General features: G+C 48.5%; 1 protein-coding gene across 1 annotated transcript; it reads right to left on the bottom strand.

Moving 5' to 3' along the window:
* Positions 1 to 11,719: 11,719 nt before the first annotated feature.
* Spaca7 (sperm acrosome associated 7) lies at positions 11,720 to 25,481 on the bottom strand. Its single transcript, XM_051169448.1, has 5 exons — positions 25,388 to 25,481; positions 17,454 to 17,510; positions 13,508 to 13,615; positions 12,544 to 12,651; positions 11,720 to 11,751 (listed from the first exon to the last, which is right to left on the bottom strand). The coding sequence occupies exons 1-5, from the start codon at positions 25,479 to 25,481 to the stop codon at positions 11,720 to 11,722; spliced, it is 399 nt and encodes a 132-aa protein (XP_051025405.1).
* Positions 25,482 to 26,414: the final 933 nt, after the last annotated feature.

The following is a 26,414-nucleotide window of genomic DNA, read 5'->3' as shown; positions in this document are numbered from 1 at the left end:
TGCATTGCGTTGAGTATTCAGAGCTACAGTGCAGGACGTGCTTTTGCTGGCCAAGACCTGTGTAAGGCCTCATCATAGCCAGGCTCGGATTCAAACCCAGGTCGGGCCGACTTCAGAGCCCGTGTTCTTGCCGAGGCCACACTCCCGCCCCGCTACCAAGCCAATTCCTCTCAGTCCACATGGGAAATGTGAAAGAGATGGAGCTGCAGGGGTGAGGCGGGGTGGAGCTCTGCCATGTGAGGGTGAGGAGTGGGAGAAGTCAGTCCCAAGAGGAGCAGATCCAACAGATGTCCTGGTCGTGACTGGGACAGGCCATCAAGCACGGCGGTTGGGACTGTGGCATGGCTGACACTCACTTCGAGGGCGCTAACTGTTTCTGGGAGGAGGGGGAACCACACATGGGATTTGGCTGAGGACGGAGGAAGCCCCTCAGTGATTTGGCTGAGAACCTCTTAATTTGGATTTGCAGAGTCAGATCCCCCTGCGAAAGCCCAGCTCATCTCAGCTGTGCTCTGAAGAGGCTGGTTGCTGCCCCCCGGCCTGGCAGGGGGCCAGCTGATCTGGGGTCACTTGCCTGTTAGTTCCAGGCTGCCTTCAGATCTTCGTATGTTTTGAAGGGCATTTTCCAGAACAAACGGTTTCCCATCAGTGCTTGAACTCTTCTTTTCTGTGGGGAAAAACAGACTGTGACCACACCTTGATGGATGAGCACAACACGGTGCCTTTCTCTTTAACTCCAGAAACTCAGGTAGCTGACTATCCAGCTAACGGTGTTAACAAGGCGCAAGGTATGTTCTGTGGCAACACAAAAACAACAACAACAACCAACAGCAACAACAACAACAAACCCCCAATATCCAAGACCCTGTGAGAAAAATCACAGTTGTAGAAGAGCTTGGACGCTGACTCATAGTCTCCAATGTGACCTCCTGGAGACTCGGCCTTTGCAGATAAACTGGCTGCGATGAGGACCTAGAGCTTCCTAAAGCTGCGACCCTTTAGGACAGTTCCCCGTGTTGTGGTGACCTTCAGCCATCAAATTATTCTGTTGCTACCTCATGACTGTGATTTTGCTAATTTTATGAATCCCAATGTAAACATTGGATGAGACTCCGAAGGGGTCGTGACACACAGGTTGAGGATCGTTGCATTAGAGGAACCGTTTGGCCCTACGCCACTGTGGCCATGTCCTTATAGAACTGGACAATCTGGACACAGACACCCATGAAGAATGTTGAGTGAAGACAGAGGAAGGACACCAGAAAAGCAGGGATGGCCACCAGGACAACCAGCTCCACCCATCCCGGCACCTCAGACTTCAGGCTCTTAGATGCAGGGGAGAATGAATGTCTGTGACCGAAACCACACGGCATGTGGACACTTGTTAGAACTGCCCCAGGACACAGGCGTGACAGATGAACTGCCATGTGGAGATGACAAGGCTAATGTTTGATTAAGATGTGGAGCATATTGCCACGTGTGGTGGCGCACGCCTTTAATCCCAGGGAGGCAGAGGCAGGCAGATCTCTGTGAGTTCAAGGCCAGCCTGGTCTACAAAGGGAGTCCAGGACAGCCAAGGCCACACAGAGAAACCCTGTCTCAAACAACAACAACAACAACAACAAAAAGATGTGAAACACAAAACAATCTCCCAAGAGCCCAGTGGCCTCCAGTGTAGACCAGACAGTGGGGTCCCTCCAAGTTAGTGGCTGCCCCAACTTCAGTGCCATGACAAAGGCTGCCACTGTTTGTAAGTGGCTCTGCAAGATGGTTTCTCAGGTCTCATGGATACCCTGGATCTCTGTGATTCAATAGTTGAACAATGAGCCCCCACTTTCTTCGGGTTTCACAGTAGAAAATTCACGCTGTGACCAAATCCACTCTCAGTGTTCGCACTTTTAAAAAAAGTGCTGGAGCCAACTTAGGAGATTTTGAAGAGCTGTTCCTGGGTTAGATCAGTTTGGAAACTGGCAGGTGGAGCCAAGGGAGGCCATCTGCCCTAAGTCAGGGGGAAGACGCCTTGCTGCTGCTTGGGTTTCCTTGTCTGAGCCTTTCTGTTGCAGTTTCCGTTGTATCTGCCTTCAGTGAGTGTGGGGGAGAGCTTCCCCTCGACTCCTCCCAATGTGCCATTTCTTAGTTGTTCCTACAAGGCTCTGCACAGGCACGTAGATAACACACAGGTGTGGAAGAGATTGGAGCTGTCTCTCCTTGCCAGTGAGTCTAGGGACCTTTCTTTGCTTGTCAGGTCTTAGAGAAGTGTCTCTGTTGGGCCTTGAGCCGAATATCGGCTGGAGTTCTGTGTGCCCCTCGGTGTGAAAGCTCACTCATTCATCCAGCCTGTCAACCATGCCCATGCTGTGTCAGGGACCCACTGGGGCAGTGAGGAAGAGCTTCAGGCTCCTGCAGGAGGCCGTTTCCACAATGGACACTCACACTCCAGGGTAGCAGACACTGGCAGGAAGCAGGAACAGAATCCTTCCTATGCCCACGAACCCAGTGGCTCTGAGCTCCACCTGACAGCTCTCTTTTAATTTTTAGGAGAAGGCTAAATTGGGAGCTGCGCCTTGCTGCTTCCATTTAGCTTTTTCTAAAATCACAAGGTGTGACTCAGGCTGTGGGAGGCAGGGGAGCCACAGTGGTTGCCCACGCTGGGGCCACAGAAGGCTACAAGTGGAGCTGAAGGCTCTGCCGTGTTAGGCCTTTCCCATGAGGGAGGCTGTGGGCTATAAGGTCAATTTTCTCTCAGTGTTAAGGCCCCTCCCACCTGGAGTATCACTGGGGATGTATCATCCTTGTGGGCTTCTTCTGCCATTCCCCGGGCTGTCTAGAGCACCCCAGGGCTCTGTCATCCCCTCACCCTAGATGTACCCAAACTTCTCTGGGATAAAGACAAGGAGAGTTGTGGCTTAAGATATGTCTCAGAAGCCTTGTTTTAGATCGGAGAGAAAGGACAGCAGGGGATCTGCCTGCAGTTTCTGCAGAGGAGCACTTCCCGGGTGCCCATTGTGTCCCCAGGCCCAAAGAAGTCCCCGTGGCATTGTGTGTGACCCCGATGATGCTCCTCTCCATAGCTGGAAGCACAGCCTGATGGCTTATGAGCAGTGATACATTATGTTATCCAAATGCTTAACTGAGTGGATGAAGCAACCGTGATAAGAAAAGGGCCCCATGTATGTTCGTACAGACAGCTCTCTTTTGGGGGGATATTTCTGATTCCCAGTTTGTTGAATCCTCTCGTGTGGAGCCTGAGGCCCAAGGATGAGGAGAAGAGCATCATTATTAATAGAACACGGTGGAGAATCACTGGGGAGACCTTGCCTAGCCACACCGCCACGTGGGCCGCTGTCATGAGGGCAGCTTTGTGTTGTTGCTGTAATTGGGGGATCTTAGGGTGTGTCCCCCACATCTGCCACCTCCTTGTTCTTCCCTGCTTCTGCATATCACTCTGCCATTCCTCCTCCGCCACTGACAAGGCTTCCTTGTGACTGAGCCTCTTCATCAAGGCACACAGAGAGACCACACTTCAGCTGGGCTGTCATTCTAAGTCGGGCGGGCACTGTGCTTTCCTCATTTCTTCCTACCTCAATACTTTGCTTTCAGTTCTTTTTCTCATGTATGAATGGTTTTAGACATATTAGTAGAAATGTTTCCGGCTCTAAGTTTTCACGCAAGCACTGATTTGTCTCCCACAAACTTCAGCATGTGTTTTCATTTTTATTCAATTAAAAATATTTCCAAATTCCTCTTTTGACTTCTTTGCACAGTGGGTCATTGAGAAGCATGCTGTGTAGATTAGCAAATATTTAGACAATTTCCCTGTGTCTCTTTATATCGTTCATTTCTCATTTATTTATGTTGTGGCCAGAGAATGGTTTTGGTGCGCTTTCAATTATTCTAAATTGTTTGCTGCTGGTCTCCTGGCTGAGCCGCCCACGCGTGCTGGGGAGTGGCCCACATGTGGCTGTGGAAAATGAGACAAAGTCAGATTTGAAGATTATTCCCCTCTTTCTCCTCCTCTTCATGGTCATCTTCTTCTGCCTCCTGTTCCTTTCCCTCAATTGTTTAATGACTCTGTTTAGTCCCCTCTGCTGACTTGTCCTGCACACCCTGAATTGTTACTGCTGGGCTTGGCCTTTATAAGAGGACCACGGCTTATCACTGTGTTCTTCAGGCTTCCAGCAGGACCTTAAAGTGGCTGCTGCTGCTCCCCTGTGCTGCTGAGGACAAGTATTTGCTGCTTTTATGCATTCCCTCCCTCCCCCTCTCCCCTCCTTCCCTCCATCCCCCTCCCTCTCTCCCTCCCTCCCTCCCTCCTGCACTTCCCTCCCACTTCCTTCCTCTTCCTTCTCTCCTTTCCTACGTTTCTTCCCCCATTTTGGTGACTGAGTGATATATTTAATGTTTGTAAGTGGCTTTCTACCTTTATTTATTTTTTGAGGTGAGTAAAAGCTTATTGTCTTCATAACAGAACTGGCTTAGACCTGGATCGGTCAGCCCTTTCTCTTCTTATTGCCTCCCAGTTTAGAATCCCCGCACCTCTTACTAGCCAGCCTTCTTTCAGACCTGCAGCTGGGTTCAACACAGTCCAGGCTTGGCACTATCTTTATGGTTTTAGCTGTTTTGTAGAAGACAGACGTAGTCTGCCCACCATAGGCATTCTGTGTTCTGTCACAATGCAGCTTTCCCTGGCATACAAAGCGTCCTTACCCTTCTTGTACTGTGTCACTTTGTAGAGTTGGTGCTTGGCACATTCCCCACAGAATGTCTGGCGGATCTTAGGGATGTTCGCCGTAGAAGCCGGTACAGAAAGAGGCCAGGCCAGCAACAGTTATTTATCTATTTTTGACACTTTTATTCCATCCATATTTCAGGCTCTCTCAACATTTCTAATCCCACAGAACTGTAAATGATACTTATTCTGGCTCATTCTCCTGAAAAACTTTGAAAGATGCTATCACTGGGCATGGGCTTCATACTGTTTTGCTTTGGTGACACTAGTCCATCATCCTTTAGAGTGTAGTGTAGGATTTCTGAGGAGTTTGGTATATGCATACAGACGGCCAGCAACCCCAGTGTGCGTGTGGCAGCGAGAGGGAGCTATCATCGGTCACATCACTGGTGGAAATGGCCTTTCACTAGTCCTCAAAATAGTTTCCTTGGAAAGTAAGACCCAAGTATGCGCTGTGCACTTAGAGAGACGCTGAGTGGTTAAAAGACGTGGGTACACCAGTTTTGCTTATTAGTTCAGCTGTTGCCGGGGAGTCTAGCAGTCAAGCAGTTGGGAATTGGGGTTCTATGAATATGGGCAGGCAAAAACACCTTCCAGATTGTTCAGTTCCCCTGGGTACATGTACATAAGTATAACTGTGGCACCGTGTGACACTGGCACATCTATCCTTAATATTGTGAGGAAGTGCTCGACTATTTCCCCCTGCGGCTCTCCCACTGTGTCTGCCCACAGGGAAGGCGTGCAGTCCCATTTCTCTACATCTTCCTCTACAATTGCTATTATTGTTCACCATTTTGGTGACAAAGATGATGCCTTGTTGAAATTGAAAATCTATTTATTTAGTGAATACACTTGTAAAAGTCCAACACCTGTAACAGGTCAACAGTTAGAACCACTTCCTCCCACAGAACAGCGTGGGCTGTAATCACAAACTCCAGTTCTGAGTTCTGCGCCATCATAAAAGCAGTCTTTCCTATTGCACATGGGACAACACATGCTGGCAGGCGCTCGTGAGCTCTCAGGACTTTCTGAAATAGCTCCGTAGTTGGAAGAGCCGCCCCCCCCACCCCAGGTCGGAACAAGCAAATTAATTCTGCCCTCTGAAAGGCAGGTGGCAGCGTGGCCACAACATCCCACTTCTGGTTCCTCATAGTCATGAACTGCAGAAAGTGTCCCAGGGTGTGGTGTTCATTGAAGACCACACATACCATGTGCCGCCTGGACCATTTCCAGAGCTGTCTTCCTCTCGCCTTCAGCCACTGAGGTCTTCAAGCCCCATGTTTTTCATCACCGGCTTCTTGCCCATCGAAAGGCAGCTTCCATGTCCTCAGGCAGAGCTGGGAAGCCTACTGCAGTTCTGATTTGCATGACACCATAACTGATGGTGGCGGTGCCTTTGCTGGTAGCTGCTGTCTAGCGGTGTATTGTTTTCTTTGGACTGTATAGTCAAGTCCTTCGCCAATCTTGGACGAGGCTGCTTGTGTATGCTAAGTTTCAGTTCTCCACATATCCTAGAAATGACCCCTTTTATAGGGTAATGACCTGTCAGTTATTCAACCCTAAAAAGGAAGGAAAATATGTAGTCTAGTACAGCACAGGTCACTGTAAGAACATTGTGGTACGTGGACTAAGTAGATTGTGAAAAAGACATAAACTGCATGAGTCAACTTATCCAGACACCCTCGTAGAAACACAGAGAAGAATCGTGGATCCAGGGGGTGTAGGGTCGGGGAGCTAAGGGGCGCTAGGGAGTCATTATCTAATGGGTGCAAGATGAAAAAAAAAGCCCTTATTCAGATCTAGCCAATGGACAGCGCATTCTCCCCAGTTGTGTGGAGAGCGGGGATTGCCTCTGACACGAACTCTGGTGCCCCCTATTGAACCACTTCCCCTTGGTGTGGAGGCCTGGTGGCACTGAGAAGAAGAGAAAGCAGGCTATCCAGATGAGACCTGATAGGCTGTGGTCATATGGTGGGTGAGGAGGTCCCCTTCTGTCACAGGCCTAGAGGAGGGGAACAGGGTAAAAGAGGGAGAAATGGGAAGATACAAGTGAGGGAATAACAATCGAGATGTAATCTGAATAAATTATTTTAAAAATAAGAATTAAAAAAAAAAAAAAGATGAGCCAGGTGGTGATGGGGCATGCCTTTAATCTCAGCACTAGGGAGGCAAAGGCAGGCGGATCTCCATGAGTTTGAGGCCAGCTTGGACTACAGAGCTAGTTCCAGGACAGCCACAGCTGTTATATAGAGAAACCCTGTCTCGAAAAACAAAACAAAAACAAACAAACAAACAAAAAAGATGAAAAGAACTCTGGAGAGAGGTGTGGTGACAAGCGTGCATTACAAACACATGTAATGTCACTGGAGTGTGCAGTTAAAGCGATTGTGATGGCAAGTTTTATTACATATGTGCTTTTAATGAAGAAAAATGTAAGTGAATTAAATGCTGAAGAGTGGACAAAAATATATCAGACAAACTAAGACAACCAGAAAGTAGAGGAAGCGATCCTTATGCCAGAGAGAGCAAAACACAGACCCTAAAACTTCAACCACAGGGCAAGTTCTTTTTAGTACCAAGACCTGGGAGTCATAACAAATAGAAAATATCCACAAAGATCTATGTGTAAAATAGTAGATACCACACTTAGGAGGTAAAATCTACAAAGGAACATGGAGACATGGAGAAGATGTTTGTGTCAGGGTGACAATGCAGGACTCTCAGTAGAAGATTCAGTGGATGGGTGGGTGGGGGGGGGCGTGGAGAGAGAGAGCGAGCGCAGAGGCCAAAAGAGTGTGATCAATAAAGTAGAAGTCACAAACATGCCTTGAGTTCTCGAGGCATGGTGACATTAGGGACATGTCTCCTTTATGATGGTTTGTGATCATGTGCTTGGTGGCTGTGATGGAGTTTATATGGTGGTACTGTTACAAATGCTGTGTTCTAAACATGATCTAATGAAACTGTATGTTACCTTTGTAAAGCAACATTAGACATTTTTATTGGAAAGCCTGTTTTAGTTTTCTTTTTTTTTTTTTTAAATCTACAAACTAAAGTGATGGAACTTCTGGAAAAATAGTGAGAAAGTATGAATGAGAATCTGTAGGAGTCATTAAACAATGGATGGAGTTAGACAGCTGTTGGTAATAAAAGAATTATTCATACCTAAAAACTAGAAAAGGGGCAGCAAAGCAAAGAATACGAGGTCATAAGCGAAACATTAGCAATGTTGAAGAACAGAATGCAATGGGATCCATAGGTCAAACCCCGGGGAAACAGCCAACGAGACAATCCATTGTGATGGAATCAAAAAGGGGGGGAAACGGGTTAAATCTGCAAAATAAAAGGTATGAAGAATTTAAAACAGAAAAGCAATAAAAATGGCATATGTCTTGAGACACCCTAAGGACTTTGCAAGACTACAGGTGAAAAGTCAGGATCAGTGGACAATTTCCCAAGGAAATACAGATGGACAAGAATAACACTTGAACTAAGAAATAAATTTGTCTAGAGGGACTAGTCATCAAGGAGCACCTCAGAAAGCAGCGCCAGAATAGGTCACTGCATGGGGCCTTTCTAATAAACCTTGGAACCAGATGTTTTCAATGCTCTACAAATTTCCCCAGAGTCAAAAAGAAGAAGAAGAAGAAGAAGAGGAGGGGGAGGAGGAGGAGGAAGCAGAAGAAGAAGAGGAGGAAGAAAAAGAGGAAGCAGAAGAAGAAGAGGAAGAAGAAGAAGAAGAAGAAGAGGAAGCAGAAGAAGAAGAGGAAGCAGAAGAAGAGGAAGCAGAAGAAGAAGAAGAGGAAGAAGAGGAGGAAGATCATCTTTATTCTTCACTACAGAACAGTATCACCCCAATAGTGCAGCCTGCTACAGAGTTGAAGAACCCACAGATAATGCCACATCTTCATTTAGATTTAAGAATAAATACTAATAAATTATAAGATTGATCAAGTGCAGTCCAGGAATGCAAGGTTGACTTGATATTAGGAAATCATTTACAGATGAACATATGTACAGAAGAACTTTCCTTTACGAAGAAACAAGGGAGACTACATAGTTAGCAATAAACTGAACACAAAAACCCAAAGCCTACACAAAGAAAACCAAGAGTATCCCATAATATACGAAAGCGGACTTTTTTTTTTGATAAGAACACCTCAACATCATAAGGGTCAATTCTTTTCCTAAGTTGTTTTTTAAAAAGTAATGCAATTAGAAAGCTTTTATAATAAGAACACAAGTCCTTTGCGCTTTTATGGATTCACTGCCATGCCAGCACGAAGGTCTGAGTTCAAATTCCCAGGACCGATGTATAAAGAACAGATACCAGCAGGCCTGTCTGCGGGAGGGAGCAGGTTAGAGACAGGTGAGTTCCTGCACCTTTGCTGGCGAGTCCCGCAGAAGAAGCTGCAAACCCAGATAGCGGTCCTGAGCCGCCCTAGCGCAGGACCCACAGTTGTAGGGTGTTTCACAGCTCCCCGTACAAGCTGAAGACCCTGTAGGAGACCCACCCTGACCTAGGACAGCAGCGTCTCACACTCAGGAAAACATCAGGGAAAGAACGCCTGGCCCTGATACCAACTTATAGTGAGAAGAGAACACACACTTCCGGCTTGACCGAGTCACTTCCTGAACAATGTAAACATCTCCACTGAGAGAAGAAAGGGGTGTGAAATCTTAAAAAGAAAAAGTCAGGTAATAAGATGGCTCCTGATGCATAAATCCAGAGCAGAAATAAAAATAACATTAAAAAAAAAAAAAAAGGAAAGTAGACACAAAAATGCAAGAATAGTCAGGAAAACCAAGGAGAGGGAGGGTGTGTGCGCACCCAAGAAGCTAAATAGACCTTAATGAAACTGTGTGGGATCAGCACATCACCATGGGGCACAAGCCAGAAAAAGACGGCCACACATCTGGGGCTGTGGTGTATTGGGTCTGCAGATCATGGGGACAAGACAGTCTTTGGTAAGTCACACTACAAGACGTAGGGAGCCACTTGTAAAGAGATGAATTAAGAAAAAAAAAAAAAAAAAAAAAAGAGATGAATTTCAAGGGCATCTTACTCAGATAAATGCCAAAGCAGTTAGAGATCACGTGGGACCAAAGAGGTGACGTAAGTGCAGCACAGGAAAGCGGGGGCTCCTCTCTAGTGTTGGCTTCGTCTGATGCTTTATTACAAACAACAAAGGGGGTATTTATTAGGGCTACACAAAAATGGTGGGGGTTTTGGATTAAAGAGTCAAAAGCATCATCACAAGTGCATTGACTAGGGCTGAAGAGCCGGCTCAGCGGCTAAGAGTTAGTAACACAATCACTTGTAACTCCAGTTCCAAGGAATCCAATGTCCTCTCCTGGGCTCCATGGCCCCCACACACATGTGGCATACATAAACTCAGGCAGGCAAAACACACATGCATACAGATAAAATAATTTTTAAAAGTAAAGTCAACTGACGAATTCGAGAGAAGAAAAAACAAAACAAAACATATTTATAAGCATCACAGACTTGGTTTGTTTACATGTCAAACTGCACCTCCCCAAACAAAAAAAACCTACCAAAAATGCACTTCAGAACTGAAGAGGAAAAAAAAAAAAAAAAAAAGACAACTCAAAAAACTAACATATATGAGACAATAATAGAAACAGATTTATAAAAGCAATAGGAGAGTGGCCTTTAAATATGAAACAAAAAGTCATTTGTAACTAGAGAACTGCAGATGAAAACAACCCCAAACAGCACCCCTCCCCCATGAAACAGCACCCTCCCCCATGAAAACCTGAGGGTGAAACCTCTGCCCCAGCGGAGGCTGCACGTGGGGGAGCTGCTTCCCAGGAGTCCTGCAAGGCAGGGATGGGGGGTGGGGGCTGGGGTGGGGTGGGGTAGGAGGTGTGGTGGGGTAGGGTGGGGGACCGTTAATTCGGATTCTGTTCTCACCTTCAAAAGAGAAGTGAGGCTCAGGCTTAGTCTGAGGGCTGTCGTCTTTAACCATACTTTTGTCTTCAATGAAGAACATGAAAAAACAGACAAACAAAACAAAGAAGGATCATTTTCTAAATAATACACTGGTAAACACCGGTAGGCTTTCGTCTTAAAATGCTGGTTGAAATGCTACCATGATTTCTGAGCTTTATCTGAAAATGAATTTAAGAAGTCACCATGTGAAGACTGCACCTGCCCTCCTTCCTTCATCCTTTGACGCCCCCATCCCTGGTGAAGAGCTGACCCATGGATACATTTCCAGTATATGAAAATCCCTAAGCATTAGGCAACTAAATAGTCATATCTGCTTGCAAAGACAGAGACTGAAAAGACCCTGCACAGGCCTGTGGTTTCGTGAACTATAGGGAGGTCAGAGGGAGGAAGATGTTTGAAAGGTGTGTGTGTGTGTGTGTGGTGTGTGTGTGTGTGGTGGTGTGTGTGTGTGTGTGTGTGTGTGTGTGTGTGTGTGTGTGTGTGTGTGTGTATGTGTGGTGGTGGTGGTGTGTGTGTGTGTGTGTGTATGTGTGGTGGTGTGTGTGTATGTGTGGTGGTGTGTGTGTATGTGTGGTGTGTGTATGTGTGTGTTGGTGTGGTGTATGTGTGTGTGTGGTGTGTGTGTGTATATGTGTGTGTGGTGTGTGTGTATGTGTGTGTGTGGTATGTGTGGTGTGTGTGTGCTGTGGTGTGTATACAGGCCTCCTGACTTGGCTTGCTGAGCAATGTCATCCTATCTGGTTCTTGGTCTTTTTAAAAGCGAGGCCTACCTAGCAAAAGCGGCTTATCAAAAAGCTAGGCAGGGGCAGGCAGGCACCAGATAAACCACAGCATCTTGGGGGTGGACAGTGAATATAGGCCAAGTCTAGGACGATGAAGTCAGCACAGGAAGAAGTAACTCGGCTACAGTTGTCATCAACCATGGTTGCCATGACTGCCCAACATTAGTGACTGTGCAAGGATCATGAGGAAACAAGAAGCGGCGGCTACTGCCTGGCTCAGAATCCTAACTACTAAGTGATGCTAAGTGGAAGACGAAGAATCTCTGTTCGGCAGACACAGTGTCAAATCATCAGGCAATTTGTACTGAGCTTGGGGCTGTCAGACATTCATTTTAAACAGAATTCTGTTGACATTTCACCGTGAAACTATTACTTAAATCCACCCAGACACCGGAGACTAGTCCTTGGAGAAGCTATGTGGGGAGCAGGTGGGAAAGGCAGGATCCGGGGCCCAACCAGAGCTGTACAGCAGGCCCAGGGGTGTGTATTGCTGACCTCCTCTGCCCAGTGCCGGAAGCCACCATGCTTGGAGCCTTGGTCTAATCTAATCTAAGATTTAGGGCAAACAAAACAAAACAAACTCTATTGGCCCCGGAACATCACACTTGCCAGAGCCACTGCACACTGCCTCTGTTAGGAGGCAGCCCTTCCTGACTCCTCCCTCAGTCTGTTAGGAGGCAGCCCTTTTTGACTCCTCCCTCAGTCTGTTAGGAGGCAGCCCTTCCTGACTCCTCCCTCAGTCTTGCCATCTCCTTCTGCCAGGGAAGCAGAGCTGACTTAGCTGGAAGCCTGCAGCAAGGCCTCTCTCTCTCTCCTCTCTCTCCCTCTCTCTCCCTCTCTCTCCTCCCTCTCTCTCTCCTCCCTCCCTCCCTCCCCCCCCCCCTCTCTCTCCTGGCTTCCCACACACCTGCTGGTTGGGGGAGGGCTGAGTCCAGGGCAGCGCTGAGGAGCAGGGGACTCTCAGCCTCAGGGCAGGGGAACTTAACTACATCTGACGCTGGCTCCCTCCCTCATAGCCTCTAAGCTCAGCAGGGAGACAGCTAGGTCATACTTACCATTATTTTCCGTTTTCTCCTTCTGCGTATCAGAGTGTTCTAAATTCTCCTGCGATCCATAGTTACTCTCAGAGGCATCCTCTTGGTAGCTCTCATCAGCACCAAGATCTTGGATGAAGAAGATGGAAAGAAAGTGGGAAAGGTTTCCTTGTTACACACTTGTGAACATTTTTTTTTTTTTTTTTTTTTGTGGGAGGGTGGCAGATAATCCCTACTTTACAATATTGGTCTGGAAGGACGGCAGAGTGTTCAAGTCCTTCTTGAAAACGTGTTGGGAAATTGATACTTTAAATGGCACAGTATCACCCAGCTACCATGAGCCCAGTGGTTTGTATCTAGGCGTGTGTGGAGTGACAAATGCTTGAAGTCTAGTCACATCTGAACATGAAACTCCCAGGAAGTGTTGAGACGTCCTGCCTTTGAGAGCATTTCATTTCCCACAGAGCCTGGGGGCTTCTTCTTCAGCCAGACCTCTCCTTGCTAATACCCATCGCACCATCTCTGTGCAACCTCGCAATGTGGAGCTGTGCGTTGCAAAGCATGCACTTTGTCTCTGTCCGTTGCTCTTCTCAGTCTTGGCATGTCATATACGGAACCTTGGTTTTTACCTCAGCCACATGGCATAACCAAAGGGCTGTGCCCCTCAGGGGCTGGAGGGTGAATGCAGTGTGGTGGTGTGGTGCCCAGGATGTGGCTCATTCTGTAATCCTGTGTTCCTGAAGTGACTGAGCCCCATTCACAAGCTGAGCCCCAGTAGGAACATGAAAGTGACTTAGAGATCATCCCAGGGCAAAGTATGCCACGCTGCCTTAGAGGTGACTCTCTCCTTGGCCTCAGACCACAGCTTCTCTCATGTAGACATAGCTGGTTCAAGTAATGATCAAATAAAGTCAAACAGTCAACACCTTAGGTCTCTAGGAGCACATATAATTAATTATAGGGGTCAAAAGGGGGGTATACTTGCTTTTTTCCTTGGTTTGTGATGTGGCTTGTGTCGTTAGTTTTGTTGACGTCAGTGTCTCAGACACTGCTGTTGTGTTTGGCTCCAAAATCTCTTGGGATAGAATTTCATCTTGAAAGGACATAAGAACATGTTAGAGCCATGAAGGAGGACACGTCTGGACTTTGAGCAGCCTGTGGATACTGTAGGTAGAGAGCAGGAATCCTGGGCATGCACGGACTCTCGCGAGAACCCCATCTTAGATGGCTGGCCACTGCCTCCCTAACTAATTTAAAAAGATGGACAACATCTGGATATCTCCTCAACCTTGCCCCTGCACATCCATGTCTCAGTTAGCGTTGACATCTCTGTGGCCCAATACCTCCAAGGGAGGAAGGAGTCATTTTGCTCCCAGCTTCAGCGGCTTTGGCCCATCGTGGCATGCACAAAGCTGCTCATGTTGTGGCAGCCAGGAAGGAAAACCAGCAGGAAGACCAGCAGGAAGAAGACTGGGAAGGAGATGCCCCTTAACCCACTTCCTCCGATTCATGTCTCATCTTCCACAGCACAGTTCCATCGCATCCCGACAATCTATTCAAATTTGGAACCCACTGACGTTAAAGGAGCCATCATGTCACAGCCTTCATGATCTCACCATCTGTGGGAATGCCTTCACATACACAACACACAGAGGAAAACACTGGACCAGCCACCAATTTCACGGTGGCTGCCTGCAAGAAGCCACTGCTTGGGCTTGTTCACTGCTGCCATTCCCTCATGGAGTGAGGGAAAGGGAAGGAAGAGTCTGGCTGGAAACTTCCATCAAACTGCAACTCTTGCATTTCCCATGTCCACAAGGCCAGCACCATGTGGATGAAAACAAGGTGTTTTTTTGACAATTTAAGCAACATCTGTGTCCACTTGGACCCTGGCAACACTGGCATCTTAGGGCTAGGCGATTAAGCACTGTGAAAAGAATACCAGAAAACAATTTCCCAGGCAGCCCGAGTGGTGAGCACTGTGCCCCAGGGTCATTAATGTCTCAAAAGAAAAAAAAAAAATCAAGTAAGTTTGCCCTTTCAGCCTTGAGCTTATGGTGGGTCTGGTCAACTCCCACAAGGCCCTTGATACATTAGGGCCCTTGGCTTCTTTTTGATAGCCACACTCTTTTCAGAAACCATGCCTTCCTTAGCGCCAACTTTACACAGGTTTTTCTGATCAACCTGCACGATTTTCAAGTCTTTCTGCTCTGGCCTTGCTTATGGTTCTCACTGGATGTCTAAAAGCATCCAGTAGTAGCCGTGCTGTAGCCTAAAAGTGGGACTGACTTATAATTTCCTCTGCTGGGTTAATTAGCTCACTACATTTAACTCACTTTTCCACAAAGCCGCAAGACATGAGCAAGAGGGTTAAGTTTCCTGGTGAGAATGTACAGACTTCAGTACAGTTCCCAATATAGTCTTCACTTCATATGGAACTTTGTGAGCCTGGTATCTTAGTTAGGGTGACCACTGCTGTGACCAAAACCAAGGCGGGGAGGGAAAGGCATGTTTGGCCTACATGGCCGATTACAGTCCGTAATGGAAGGAAGCCAGGATAGGAATTCACACAGGGCAGGATCCTGGAGGCAAGAGCTGAGGCAGAGGCCACGGAGGGTGCTGCTTACTGGCTTGCTCCTCATGGCTTGCCCAGCAGCTTTCTTAAGAGAACTCAGGACCACCAGTCGGTGAATGACTCCACGAGCAAGAGGCTGTTCCTCTCCCCTACCAATCACTAATTAAGAAAATGCCCGACAGGATTGTGCACAACCCGATCTTACTGAGGCATTTCTTAATTGAGTTCCCTTCTCTCAGATGACTTTAGCTTGTGTCAAGCTGACACACCCCCACACACATTTACACACACCCGACACCCCCAGCCTACATCCCCCCACACCTACACACACACTCACACACACACTCACACACACACACCCCAGCCCACATCCCTCCCACACCCACACACTCACACTCACACCCACACCCTCACACACACACCCCAGCCCACATCCCCCCACACCTACACACACACCCCACCCCCAGCCCACATCCCCCCCACACCTACAAACACACACACACATACACACCCCAGCCCACATCCCCATACACACACACACACACACACACACACACACGCACGCACGCACGCACGCACGCACACACGCACGCGCGCGCACGCACAGCACTCCTGGCCTCCATGGTCTACATTCCTACTGCATTCTGAGCTCCTAACAGAATCACCCGCTTTGTGCACGTTCATAGTACCTCAAGGTCTCTCTAGTTCACACCTTCAAGCTTTCTGCCCCCCACATGCAAACCAGTTCCAGAGGCTAAGGAACCATAATTTCAGAGTTAGTCATAGCACTGACCCTACATCACGGATTCCAATTACAGCTCTCGACACCATTTGCTTCTGGGCCTTTGTTGATGCAAAATTTTTATGGTAGTTAGGAGCATGTGCCATGTCAAGAGGAAGCCGATCAGAGAGCAGCAGCAAGAAGGGGCCAAGGCAGGATATAGCACCCAAGGACACACAGTAATGTATTTCCTCTGATTGGTCCCATCTTCCAGAATTCTACCATCTCCTACTAGTCTGCTCAAGTTTAGAATCCTGTGGATTGAACCATTCAGCAGTCAGAGCATCTGTGATTGGTTCTGGAATTCCTTCAAAGGCCTAGAGCTGTACTGTACTGATCTTCTAGACACCTCCCCATCCAATTAAGTACTCAACCAAGTGCAGCCATCATAGCTCATGTGCTAAGAGCTTGCTTGCCAGGGCGACACTATTAGGAAGCGGTGGAGCCTTTGGGTCACTGAGGTGTGCCCTCTTTTTCCCTGGTGTGCACTGGGTACTTCGCTTCACCGCTCACTGCATTCATGACATATGCGTTTTCAGCGTCAAGGCTAACAAGGCTCCACAGACTGAGCCTAAATCACCCTTTTTCTCGTCATAAGTTTACTACCTCACACATTTCATCACAGTGACATGAAGCTGACTAATACATCTTCCAAAACAAAACACAGAAAGCCTGGCTGTAGCAATGGCCATAATGATCCTTCTTCCTACCCTGCTGTCATTCCATCCCATATCTGTCCCCACATATGAACGAGCATCTTTTCTTATTTTTACCTAAATTTGACCGTATTTGATTCACTGTGCTCTTCCGATCTCTCCTATTAAGCCACTAACATAAGTGTCCTGAATGCAAAGCCAAATGAACTCAGACTCTTAATCTAGGTCTGTTCTCAGTAGACAGAATCTCCGATGGTTTTCTTTACCTCTCCGATCTTCAGTGGCCCTTCTGTAAAATCCGGGACACGTTTATCTTTTTATAAGGCGCACCCTGTACGGTGCGGGACCACAGTGGGAGCTAAATAAGCAACATCTAAAAATAGTCTCAGTCTCTCTCTCTCTCTCCTGTTCTCTCTCCTCTCTTCTTCTTCTTCTTCTTCTTCTTCTTCTTCTTCTTCTTCTTCTTCTTCTTCTTTATCTCTCTCTCCCTCTCTCTCTCTCTCTCTCTCTCTCTCTCTCTCTCTCTCTGTCTCTCTCTCTCTGTCTCTCTCTCTCTCTGCATATGCTTTTCTGGATCAGGAACAGTGCTGGACAGAGCCCATGGGTGAGCTGCCCATGCTAGTGTCAGGAGCCTGGTCCAGATGGTTACAGCTAGTGTCCCTTCCATAGTCTTTGAAATATGGCTTCCAGAAAATGTAGCAGCATCAGTCCAATCAATGGTACTCCCACTGTAAGGTAAATCTGACTGCTATTGGCAATGAAGGTGCAGGTTAGGGAACCTGACTCTGGCCTCAAAACAAGTCAGTCTCCCCAATGTCTGCAACTGGTGACAGGTTGTTTGGCAGAGGTCCCCTGAGCAGCATCCACCCATTCTCTCACACACACCAGGTTGCATCCCCACCAGGTGGGGAATCCTTACCGAATACTTCAGGTATGTTGTCAGTAGTTGAGTTTAATGAGTCATCAGTGATTGGACCTGGGAGAGGATAAAATTCCATAGCTTAACAGCGGTCATCGATTTCCAACCACCTCTCTGAGAACGGACAGTTGTGAGGGATGGCTCCAGCCTATTCTAGAGAAAGGGCTCAGTGTGGAGTGCGGGTCTTTCCCATGTGTGCTGAGGGAAGCCCTCTGGGACTTGAGCTTCGCATGTGAAAAATGGGAAGGCATTACCATCCTACAGCCGTGTGGGTGGAGCCCATGATTTCCCAGATGCCCCGAGTAGAGCCTGGTCTCCCGGTCACTGGAGCCACCATGGTGGATGGTGTACAGTGTCCATGCTCAGGAACAATTCAGCGCTACCTCAGGGGAGGGTCACATGCTTCGTTCTGTAGGAAGCAGTGCTTTGCCTCCTGCGTGGCTGGTGACACCATCTGAGTGGCCACCAGGCCAGGAAGCTCCAGCCCCGGTCCCACCCGAGCAGGCCAGAGCCCAGCTCAGCACACAGTGAGGAGAAGCACTTGCCCAGCCTCTGACTAAGGCTTCCCACGTCGCCAGCCAAGGACTCGCTTATCCTGTGTGCAGACACCTCATGCGTGTTTCTCTGAGACCCCTGGGAGGCCCTGCACACACGCTTGTGCCACCTGAGAGGTCCTATGGGGATGGAAGATGGGGACCAGAGACTGGTCACCTGGTTCCTCCTGCATGAGCAGAGCCCTCCAGGGTGGTCTGGCTGCAGGTAAGGAGTGGAGTCTGCTGAGTGTGCTGCAGAGTTCTGGATGGCCGTTGTCACCAGAGCCCAGGGCTGTCTTATCTGTGATGTCCCCGGGCATATGGTCCTAGCTAGATCTGGACACCATGGGAAGTCTGAGGACCAGTTTCTCCCTGTAGCATCCACCACACACTTCCTCCATCTGACATGACCCCTCCGTCAGGGCCTGTGGTGTCTCTTGATCTGGTACATCCCTTTGTTTGAGCTCAAGGCTGACCTCTTCTTCCAGCTCCCAGGTCGTGGGACCCCCAAAGACGACAAGCAGGGCCACCGTACCTTCCCTTTCTGGGGTACAGAGCTCTGTCTGGGAGAACTAAAGTTGCAGCTAAACCAATGACAAAGCTGTTCTCAAAGGCTTTAATGATGGACAATCTGCATCCCAATGCGCTCATCTGCATGGCTCAGAACAATGGGAAATATGTAAGGAGGTCTGTGATGGTGATGACAATTGCTTCCCAGTGTGCTGACCTCGGTAAACCAAACAAACAGTACAGTTTCTCTTTGCACGAGACATTAATGGATCATTACGAATGGGTACAGCTGCGCAGCGCCAGCACTTTGTTAAAAATATTCTTTTCATCTCGTGTCTGTCCTGTAATCACAATGGGAGCATTGTGCAAGTCAGCCATGTGCACATGCGTGGTGTGTATGCTCACGTTGTCCGCGCCTGTTAACGCGCATTGTCAAGTGTAGCTGCTCTACCATGCTTTTCCTGTCGTCACCTCCTCCTGAGAGTCGCAGCCTCCAGACGGCACACACTCACAAGGTCGGGACACTCTGATGACTTCTCATTGTCCACATCAGCACATTCTGGCTGCGTGAAGTTGGCTGTGGAGTTCTGAGTTCGCTCCGGTTAATAGAGTGGACGGCTCTTTCCACTGTGAGGGTCATATCAACTGCTGTCCTTCCTCTCCGTGGCCAACATCTCCCTGTGAGGGACCCACGACCCACACACTGTAGCAGCCACAACTCCTCTTCTGGCAAGCAGTGGGGGTGCCCTAGGACAGGATGAGGCTACGTGGGTTACCCCAGGGAAACGTGGCAACGGCTCTTTCTTTGGCTCAACTGAAGACGACCCTGAGGGCTACACGGAGCTATGGCCAGGTCTCAAGCTGGGAGGACCTTAAGAGTCGCCCAGATTTCATCCAGGCCGTAAGCTGCTAAAAAACCTCAGGAGTCATCCAGGCCTCTAGCTGGAGAAGATGCTGGATGTTATCAAGGCTTTGAGATCGTGGCCAGCCACAGTCACAGCGGCAGCCACAGCCACAGCCATAGCTACCACCACTGCAGCAGCAGCAGCAGCAGCAGCAAGTTCATCAACAAATACCTGCTCTGGGACGATCAAGAGCTGGGCTGGGCAGCTCTGTGTAGGCGTGGACACGTGGTTTGGCAGAGGCCTCAGTGAGGATGTGCACTATACTAACTTTAAGCCCTCCAAGCCCCAGGACCTCATAACACTTTTCTAGCAAGCATCCCAGAACGTAAGTAAAAGGACATATTTCGCGCCATTGTTGGACCATGGGGACCACCTGCCCTTGTACAAACAGTAAACCAGGCTAGACTGGCCTGTCCGGACCAGCACTGGCTGTGGCTCTTAGCACTTGGGGCCAGCACAGCATGCTGTACTCAGAGAGCTCAGTGAACCGTATGGAGGGGTCAGAGATAATTTGCTCACCCTGAGAGATGGGGCTGGGGACCCTCGTTGGGCTCATTTTGTGAGCCCTGGTCCTTGGTTTTCTCTGAGGAAGGCTGAAATGGGGGAAGGGGGTGGCCTGAGTGTGCTCAGGAGTGTGTTAGAACAAGAGAGACCTAGGCCGCTGCTTGTGGTCTGGCTTCAGCTGACCTGAAAGGTGTTCTGAGACTACACTTCAGTATGGACTGGGTTTCTGAGGCAGGCTAGAAAGACAGAAAACTAAAGGAACACGAGAAAAGGAAAATGCCTCTTAACCCTGGATTTGGTTTCAGAATCACAAAGATGGCTGACTCAGTTACCTGCAAAGCACAAAGGCCCTTTTCTGAGAGAGAAGTAGGGTGTGTGGAGACAGCTCAAGGCTGAAATGACTCTGATCCTTTGAGGTCAGCCCTCACTGCTCTCTTTTCTCGGCAAACTGCTCTTTTGAGGGTCACAAACAAGACAATCCATGTTTATAGTCAAAGCCTATGCTTAGACATGTCATGAGCTACCTGTGGGAAATCCTTTTCACTCATGTATGACCCATTGTCTTGCTGGCCTGTAGGTCTTTACGGTGTACCCCAGAATGCCTTGTGATCTCACATATTAACAAAAATCCTGTAGAGAAAAGCAAGTGTACCGAGACAGACGGCAGCCTTAAGACAGTGTCATCGTAAAGGCCACCAATGGTCATGCACGTAGCCACGGTGAAGACGCTTAAACTCAAGCCTGCCCTGAGAAGCCCACACTCCCTCCTGCACATGTGCTCCTTTCCTCTCCTGAAGCGTCTCTCCACACCTGTGAGGTCTGTGGTTTGTGATGCTCTGTGAATATCTCAGAGTCCCCTGTCTGGTCTTTGGGGGTTGAGAGGAAGAAAGATGCTACTTCCAGGCAACTTCTAGGCAGCTTAATGGTCCCACAACTAGTAGGGCTTTATAGAACGTCTAAATAATCTAAACTCTTGAGACATCCGCTGCAAAGCACAAGCTTACATTTATACTCTTGCCTTCTTATTTTTTATATGCAGAGAAGCTAAATATAGTTGGGTCTGCTAATAAGTATGCTGCTGTTTCTCCACATTAAAAATTATGAGTGATGGGGCTGGGGACATGGGCTAGTTGGTACAGTACTTCCCTTGTAAGTATGAGGTCTTGAGTTCACACCCCTTAGAACCCGCAGAAGCAGCCAGATGTGGTGGCATGCACTTCTAGCAATGGTGACAGGGAAGGTAGAAATGAGTAGACTCCTCAGAGCCTGGGAGCCAGCTTGGCCTGTATGACAAAGTTCCAGAAGGAGAGATTCTGTCTCAGAGAGGTTGTGGAAGGCATCTGAGGACCAGCACAGGACCTCTGACCTCCACACACATGTGAATGCACATGTATGCATGCACAAACCTCCTACACAGACACACACACACACACTAAAATGACACAACCATGACTCTAAGCTCTGTAAGATGGAGATCCAAGAAACTTGCCACCAAGTGCCAAAATGTGGCCAATAATTCATAGCTTCTAAGTTTTCTCCATTAAAATTACTACTTATGTGGGTAATTAAACCTCCCATGACTCGTGGGAGGGAGAGACTGGCTTTGCAGGCAGGTTCCAGTGAAAGCGGCCTGTGTTTGATAAGGCAAGCTGAGAGACATGAAGGACGAACCTTTGTTAAGGAAAGAAGAAAGTCATTTTGTAATAAATAGTTTAAAAGTTATTTAATAAAAGAAAAAAGAAAAAAAGAAAAAAAAAAAAGGAACAAAAAGCCTAAATGGGTAGGGTAAGGTGTGAAGGGTCTACGAGAAAAAAGAGAGAGAGAAATCTAATCTCCCGTGGCCGGGCTGGCTAAATGGACGGCCATTGTCACCAGGCTCTGAAATGAGCTTCAGTAGGAGATGTGCGCCCATGTGGAACGGTCTGAGCGTCTCTCTCTGCTGAAAGGACACAGTTGCTTGGACTATTGGCCGCCTCTTAATAAGAGATTCTAAGTGTTTTCTTTACCCGTTGAGTAACCTCCCTTGTAGACAAAGGTTCTGTCCTTCCCAAAATAATTTCCTGTGCCTCGTATTGCCTTTTCAAACTCTTTATTACTTAAGAAAGTGGGACCCTCTCAATATTGAGAGCAGAGGTTGGCTGTTTTCCCCTTTTAACACCTACGTTTCTTCCTCTAGTTTCCTTGGGAAGCTAGTCATTTTGGTTAGCTGGGTAGCTAAGTACTATTTCTTAGTAACCTGCGATCTCAGGGAAGTCTTCAAAGCCCCTGACAATTTTTTGACACCTCAGAATTAAATGCTAAACGCAGTCTTTCTGACCTCAAGCTAACTTTGAAATTTCCCAGAGGCCCCTGGAAAGTCCCCCAGGGGGTTGTCCTGCCATCGTGTGAAAGACAGACTTTGAGCTGACTAGCGTAAGTGTCATGTGAGCGAGCAGCCTTGAATCCTTTGCAGCACACCTGTGTGAAGGTGCGTCAGGTGCCAGGGGTTGCATGAAATCTCCAGAGACCGGGCCTTGTCTTCACTGTCCACCATAGGTCCCTGGACCGGCATGACCAGCCTTCATCGCACTCACTGACGCAAAGACACCGCAGGCTGTGAGAATGGCCGCTTCTCCCTGCTAACCACAGAATGGTGTGCCTGAGGCAGGTCTCAGGGCCTGGCTCCTTTACTTTGCTCGGGTGCTTTCCTGAAAGCGGGCACACTCAGCTGTCACCCACGCTTCTTTTTAAGGAGTCTCAGGACACTGACGCAGAGACCAGAATAAGACTGCGTATGGCTCCGAGGTTGCCTAACGGGCTTCAGGATCCTGCCCAGACAGAGGAAGACGCAGATGGGTCCCTGAAGCGTACAGACTGTGGCCAGATGGAGCAGAGTCAAGGGTAGCTATGGTTTCCAAGTGTCTGAAGCATTGTTAGCGCTTTGGCACTTGTTCTGCACGTTCAAAGACAGTTGTCCTCTAAGGCAGAGGAACTCTGAAGTCGCTCCTTTTGTCTGTTTGGTTTTGGAGATGGGTCCACTCTCCACGGTTGTGGCTGTCCTGGAACTCACTTTGTAGATCAGGCTGGCCTTGAACTCACAGACATCCACCTGCCCCTGCCTGTGCCACCATGCCCAGCCGGAAACTATACTTTTAAAAGTCCATTTATTTTTTTTTTTAAAGATCTACTTATTTATTTGTGTGTGCATGTGCATGCATGCTTGCCTATGAAGGTCGGAAGAGTTTTAGATTACTAGATATCTAGGTGGTTGTGAGCCATTCAACATGGGCGCTGGCACAAGGGACAGCAAACGGTCTTAACTGCTGAGCCATCTTTCTTGCCTCCTCATAATTACACTTTTACAAATAAAAAAAGAAGCAGTGATATTCTCTTCACCTGATCCCTCTAGGGTCTCTATCAACACTTCTTTACTGCTATGTAAGCATTTGCATAACTTTAATAACATGTTACTCTTTATTCTTAATTTTTAAATAACCTGTTTGTGTTGTGTGTGTGGGCTGGTTGCCTTCAGGTATGACTATGAGCCACCTGCATGCCAGGTGTCAGTGGAAGCTATAAAAGGGTCTTGGATCCCCTGAGACTGGGGTCGCGGACAGGTGCGAGCTGCCATGTGGGTGCTGGGAATTGAACCCAGGTTTCTGGAAGAGCGGCCAGTGCTCTTAACTCCTGAGACATCTCTCCAGCCACACAATGCTATTTCTCTTGGGCCAGGTAGATAGCTCAGATGGCAAAGAGCTTGCTGTGGAAACACGAGGACCTCAGTTCAGATCCCGGGGCCCACATAACATCAGGATGCGGTTGCCATGGCTGCAGTCTCAGCACTGACCTCTTGGTAAACTTCATCTCTCCCTGCCCTCCTTCCATTCTTTGTTTCTTTCTTTGTTTTTTAATTTACTTTCTTTTTCCTTTCTTTCTTTGTTTCTTTCTCTGTTCCTTCCTTCCTTTCTCTTTCTCTCTCCCTTGGCCATCAATCTAGACTGTGTCCTGAACTTGGGCTCTCCTGCTGCCTGCCATGGGCAGCCCTTCCTCTTGCGGTTGTATGTGTTTTCTTTCACTCCTGACCTGGCACTGACAGTTGGAGTCTGCACTCACTGAGGCTCATCCGGAGAAACTTGAGACATAGGAGCCGCTCCTGCGCACTCTTCGGGCACAGCAAACAGCCCATGCTGGCGTTCACGCTATTGCCTGTAGTGGGCCACTTCCACCCTCGCTGTTGGCCAGAGCAGCTTCTGGCCTGGTGGCTGGGAACCCTTTCCATTGTTCTAGGCTCTGCAACTCGCGGTCGCCCTGGCCCTGCCTCCCAAATGCTGGAATCACAGGTGTGGGCTGCCATACAATACCTGGTTTGTGGCTCTTTAAATGTTTTTTTAAATGTATTGTGTATGGAAATTGCTTGTCTTGGTTTTTCTCTTCCTTTTCACAGAAATTGTCCTTGCTACACTCCTGGCTGTCCAACAGCAAATCCCACAAGGGAACTCACAAAACTACTCCACAGCTCAAAGGGCAAACACTGAAGAGGGACTGACTCTGGACCTATTTCCAGCTGGGTCTTTCTAACTAAGCCTGTCTGACCTAGGCTCTGTTTTAGCCTTCCCAGGCGTGCCACAGAGTCAGTGCCTGTGAAAGTCCTTGTCACTGTTCCATCGCCATTGCAATGCCTGACCTCGTGGCCCCTTCCCCATTTTCCTTCCTACTGTGCCCACATCTGAGCGCTTCCCCCCCCCCCCCCCCCCCCCATCTGAGCACTCTTAAGTCATCTAGCAAAGAATTACTCGACCTCTTAGAAACTTGCATGCACCACCTGCCTGGTCCTAGGCTCTGGACCCGTCTTGTCATTCCTGGGCCATGAACCCGGTGGCATCCACCCTGATTAATGCAGACCAGGCTGGCCTCAAATGCACAGCGATCTACCTGCCTCCGCTTCTGCCTGCTAGTGCTGGGATTAAAGGTGTACGCAACCACACCTGGCTACCTGGCCATCATTAACAAGCACTGGTATTAGGTGCGACAAAGAATGTAGCTAACTTTGTTAGTGTGACAAAGATAAACATATGGTACCCACTTCACAGAGAGCAGTGGGACATAGAGACGGTGCTAACTGTTCCTCCAAAGGGAGGGTGTGTGCGCGCGAAAGCATTTGGTGTGTGTATGTATTAATGTGTGTACGTGTACACGTGTATATGTGGGTATCCGTGTACGTGTATGTGTGGTGCATGCAAACATATGTGTATAAAAACAAGTTGGGACACGTGTAGCTCTTAAAACCGAAGATGGACACATGGCGGTTTCTGACATTATCCCTCCACCTTGGAGTAAGTTAGAACATTTCCACTAAGTTAATAGAACGTGGGTAGTGTATGTAGCTGCCCCATGGCATTCCTGGTTGAAATGCATTCAGAGAAAGAAAACCTTTCAATTCTCTCCGTTCCCCAAATCCTAATGATGGAAGCCCCCCATGCCTTCCGGCCTCCGCGCGACCCACCTAAAGTTGTATTGATTGTCGGTAGCTCAGCGCCTCGCCAACAGCACAGCAGAAGGACAGAAAAGAAGGTATCTGCTCCCCTATTCGCTGCCATGGTCCCTCTAGTTACAGGAGGAGGCCCTTCTCTGGAAGGTCTTCGGCTTCCCGAGCCTTGGTTTCCTGGATACGTGGAATGTCAGGGACCTGTGACATCACCACAGGACTTGACCTGGGTTCCTACCACATTAGCGTGTAGGTGTAGGCAGCAACACAGCCACCCCAAAGGCCCTGATGCCCGTAGGAAAACAGGCAACACCAAAGCCACTCCAGAAGCAAGTCATCAGAAACACGTCACCGCCAGAGGGCAGGACTTAGGTCCCCTAAACCAGGTGTGCACCCATCTGCGCATGCGTGTGCGCTTTCTACGCATGCGCTCACTAGGTAGCTTCCAAAGGGAACACCTTATGCTCTTCTTCGTGTATCTGCAGACTGTCTCTTAAATGCATCTGCCGGGTGGCGTGATTTCCATTTCACCGTACCGCCCTGCCTCATACATACCAATAGTATGTGTTACGTCATGGACCAACGACAACATGCTTAGGAAGTGAGCTAGGATCCTGTTCTCTGTGGGGTTCATTGCCCTATACAGTGCTGTTGGCCGTTCACACTCCCTGTGGGCCCTCCCCGCGGGCGTGGTGTCATACGCCTTATCTCTTCCACTCGTGTGTACATGGCCTCAGCACAGCTGCTGGGATGAAGGGCAGGAAGTGGCCTGGTCACCAGAGGCCAACAGTGTCTCCCAGATTTAGTGGGGACCCTAGGACAGCTGGCTACCATAAGCCTCTGCTCTTTATTGTCGGTGTAGGGAGTTGTGGCCGTGATGGTGTGTGAGGCTTTCTTGGTAGACATGCTGGTAACTCATCAACCTCAAAGAGTGAAGCCTATTCTAGGCCCCCCCCCCCAGTATCAATAAAGACACTGAGAACTGTGGACTTAACGCGTGTCACGATTTACGCCCTATGAATTAATAAAGGGTCTGAAATAGGAT

This window comes from Acomys russatus, chromosome 27 (assembly GCF_903995435.1).
Source record: "Acomys russatus chromosome 27, mAcoRus1.1, whole genome shotgun sequence".
Lineage (NCBI taxonomy): Eukaryota > Metazoa > Chordata > Mammalia > Rodentia > Muridae > Acomys > Acomys russatus.
Note: the sequence above shows the minus strand (reverse complement) of the source record. Positions and strands in the feature narration are given on the sequence as shown.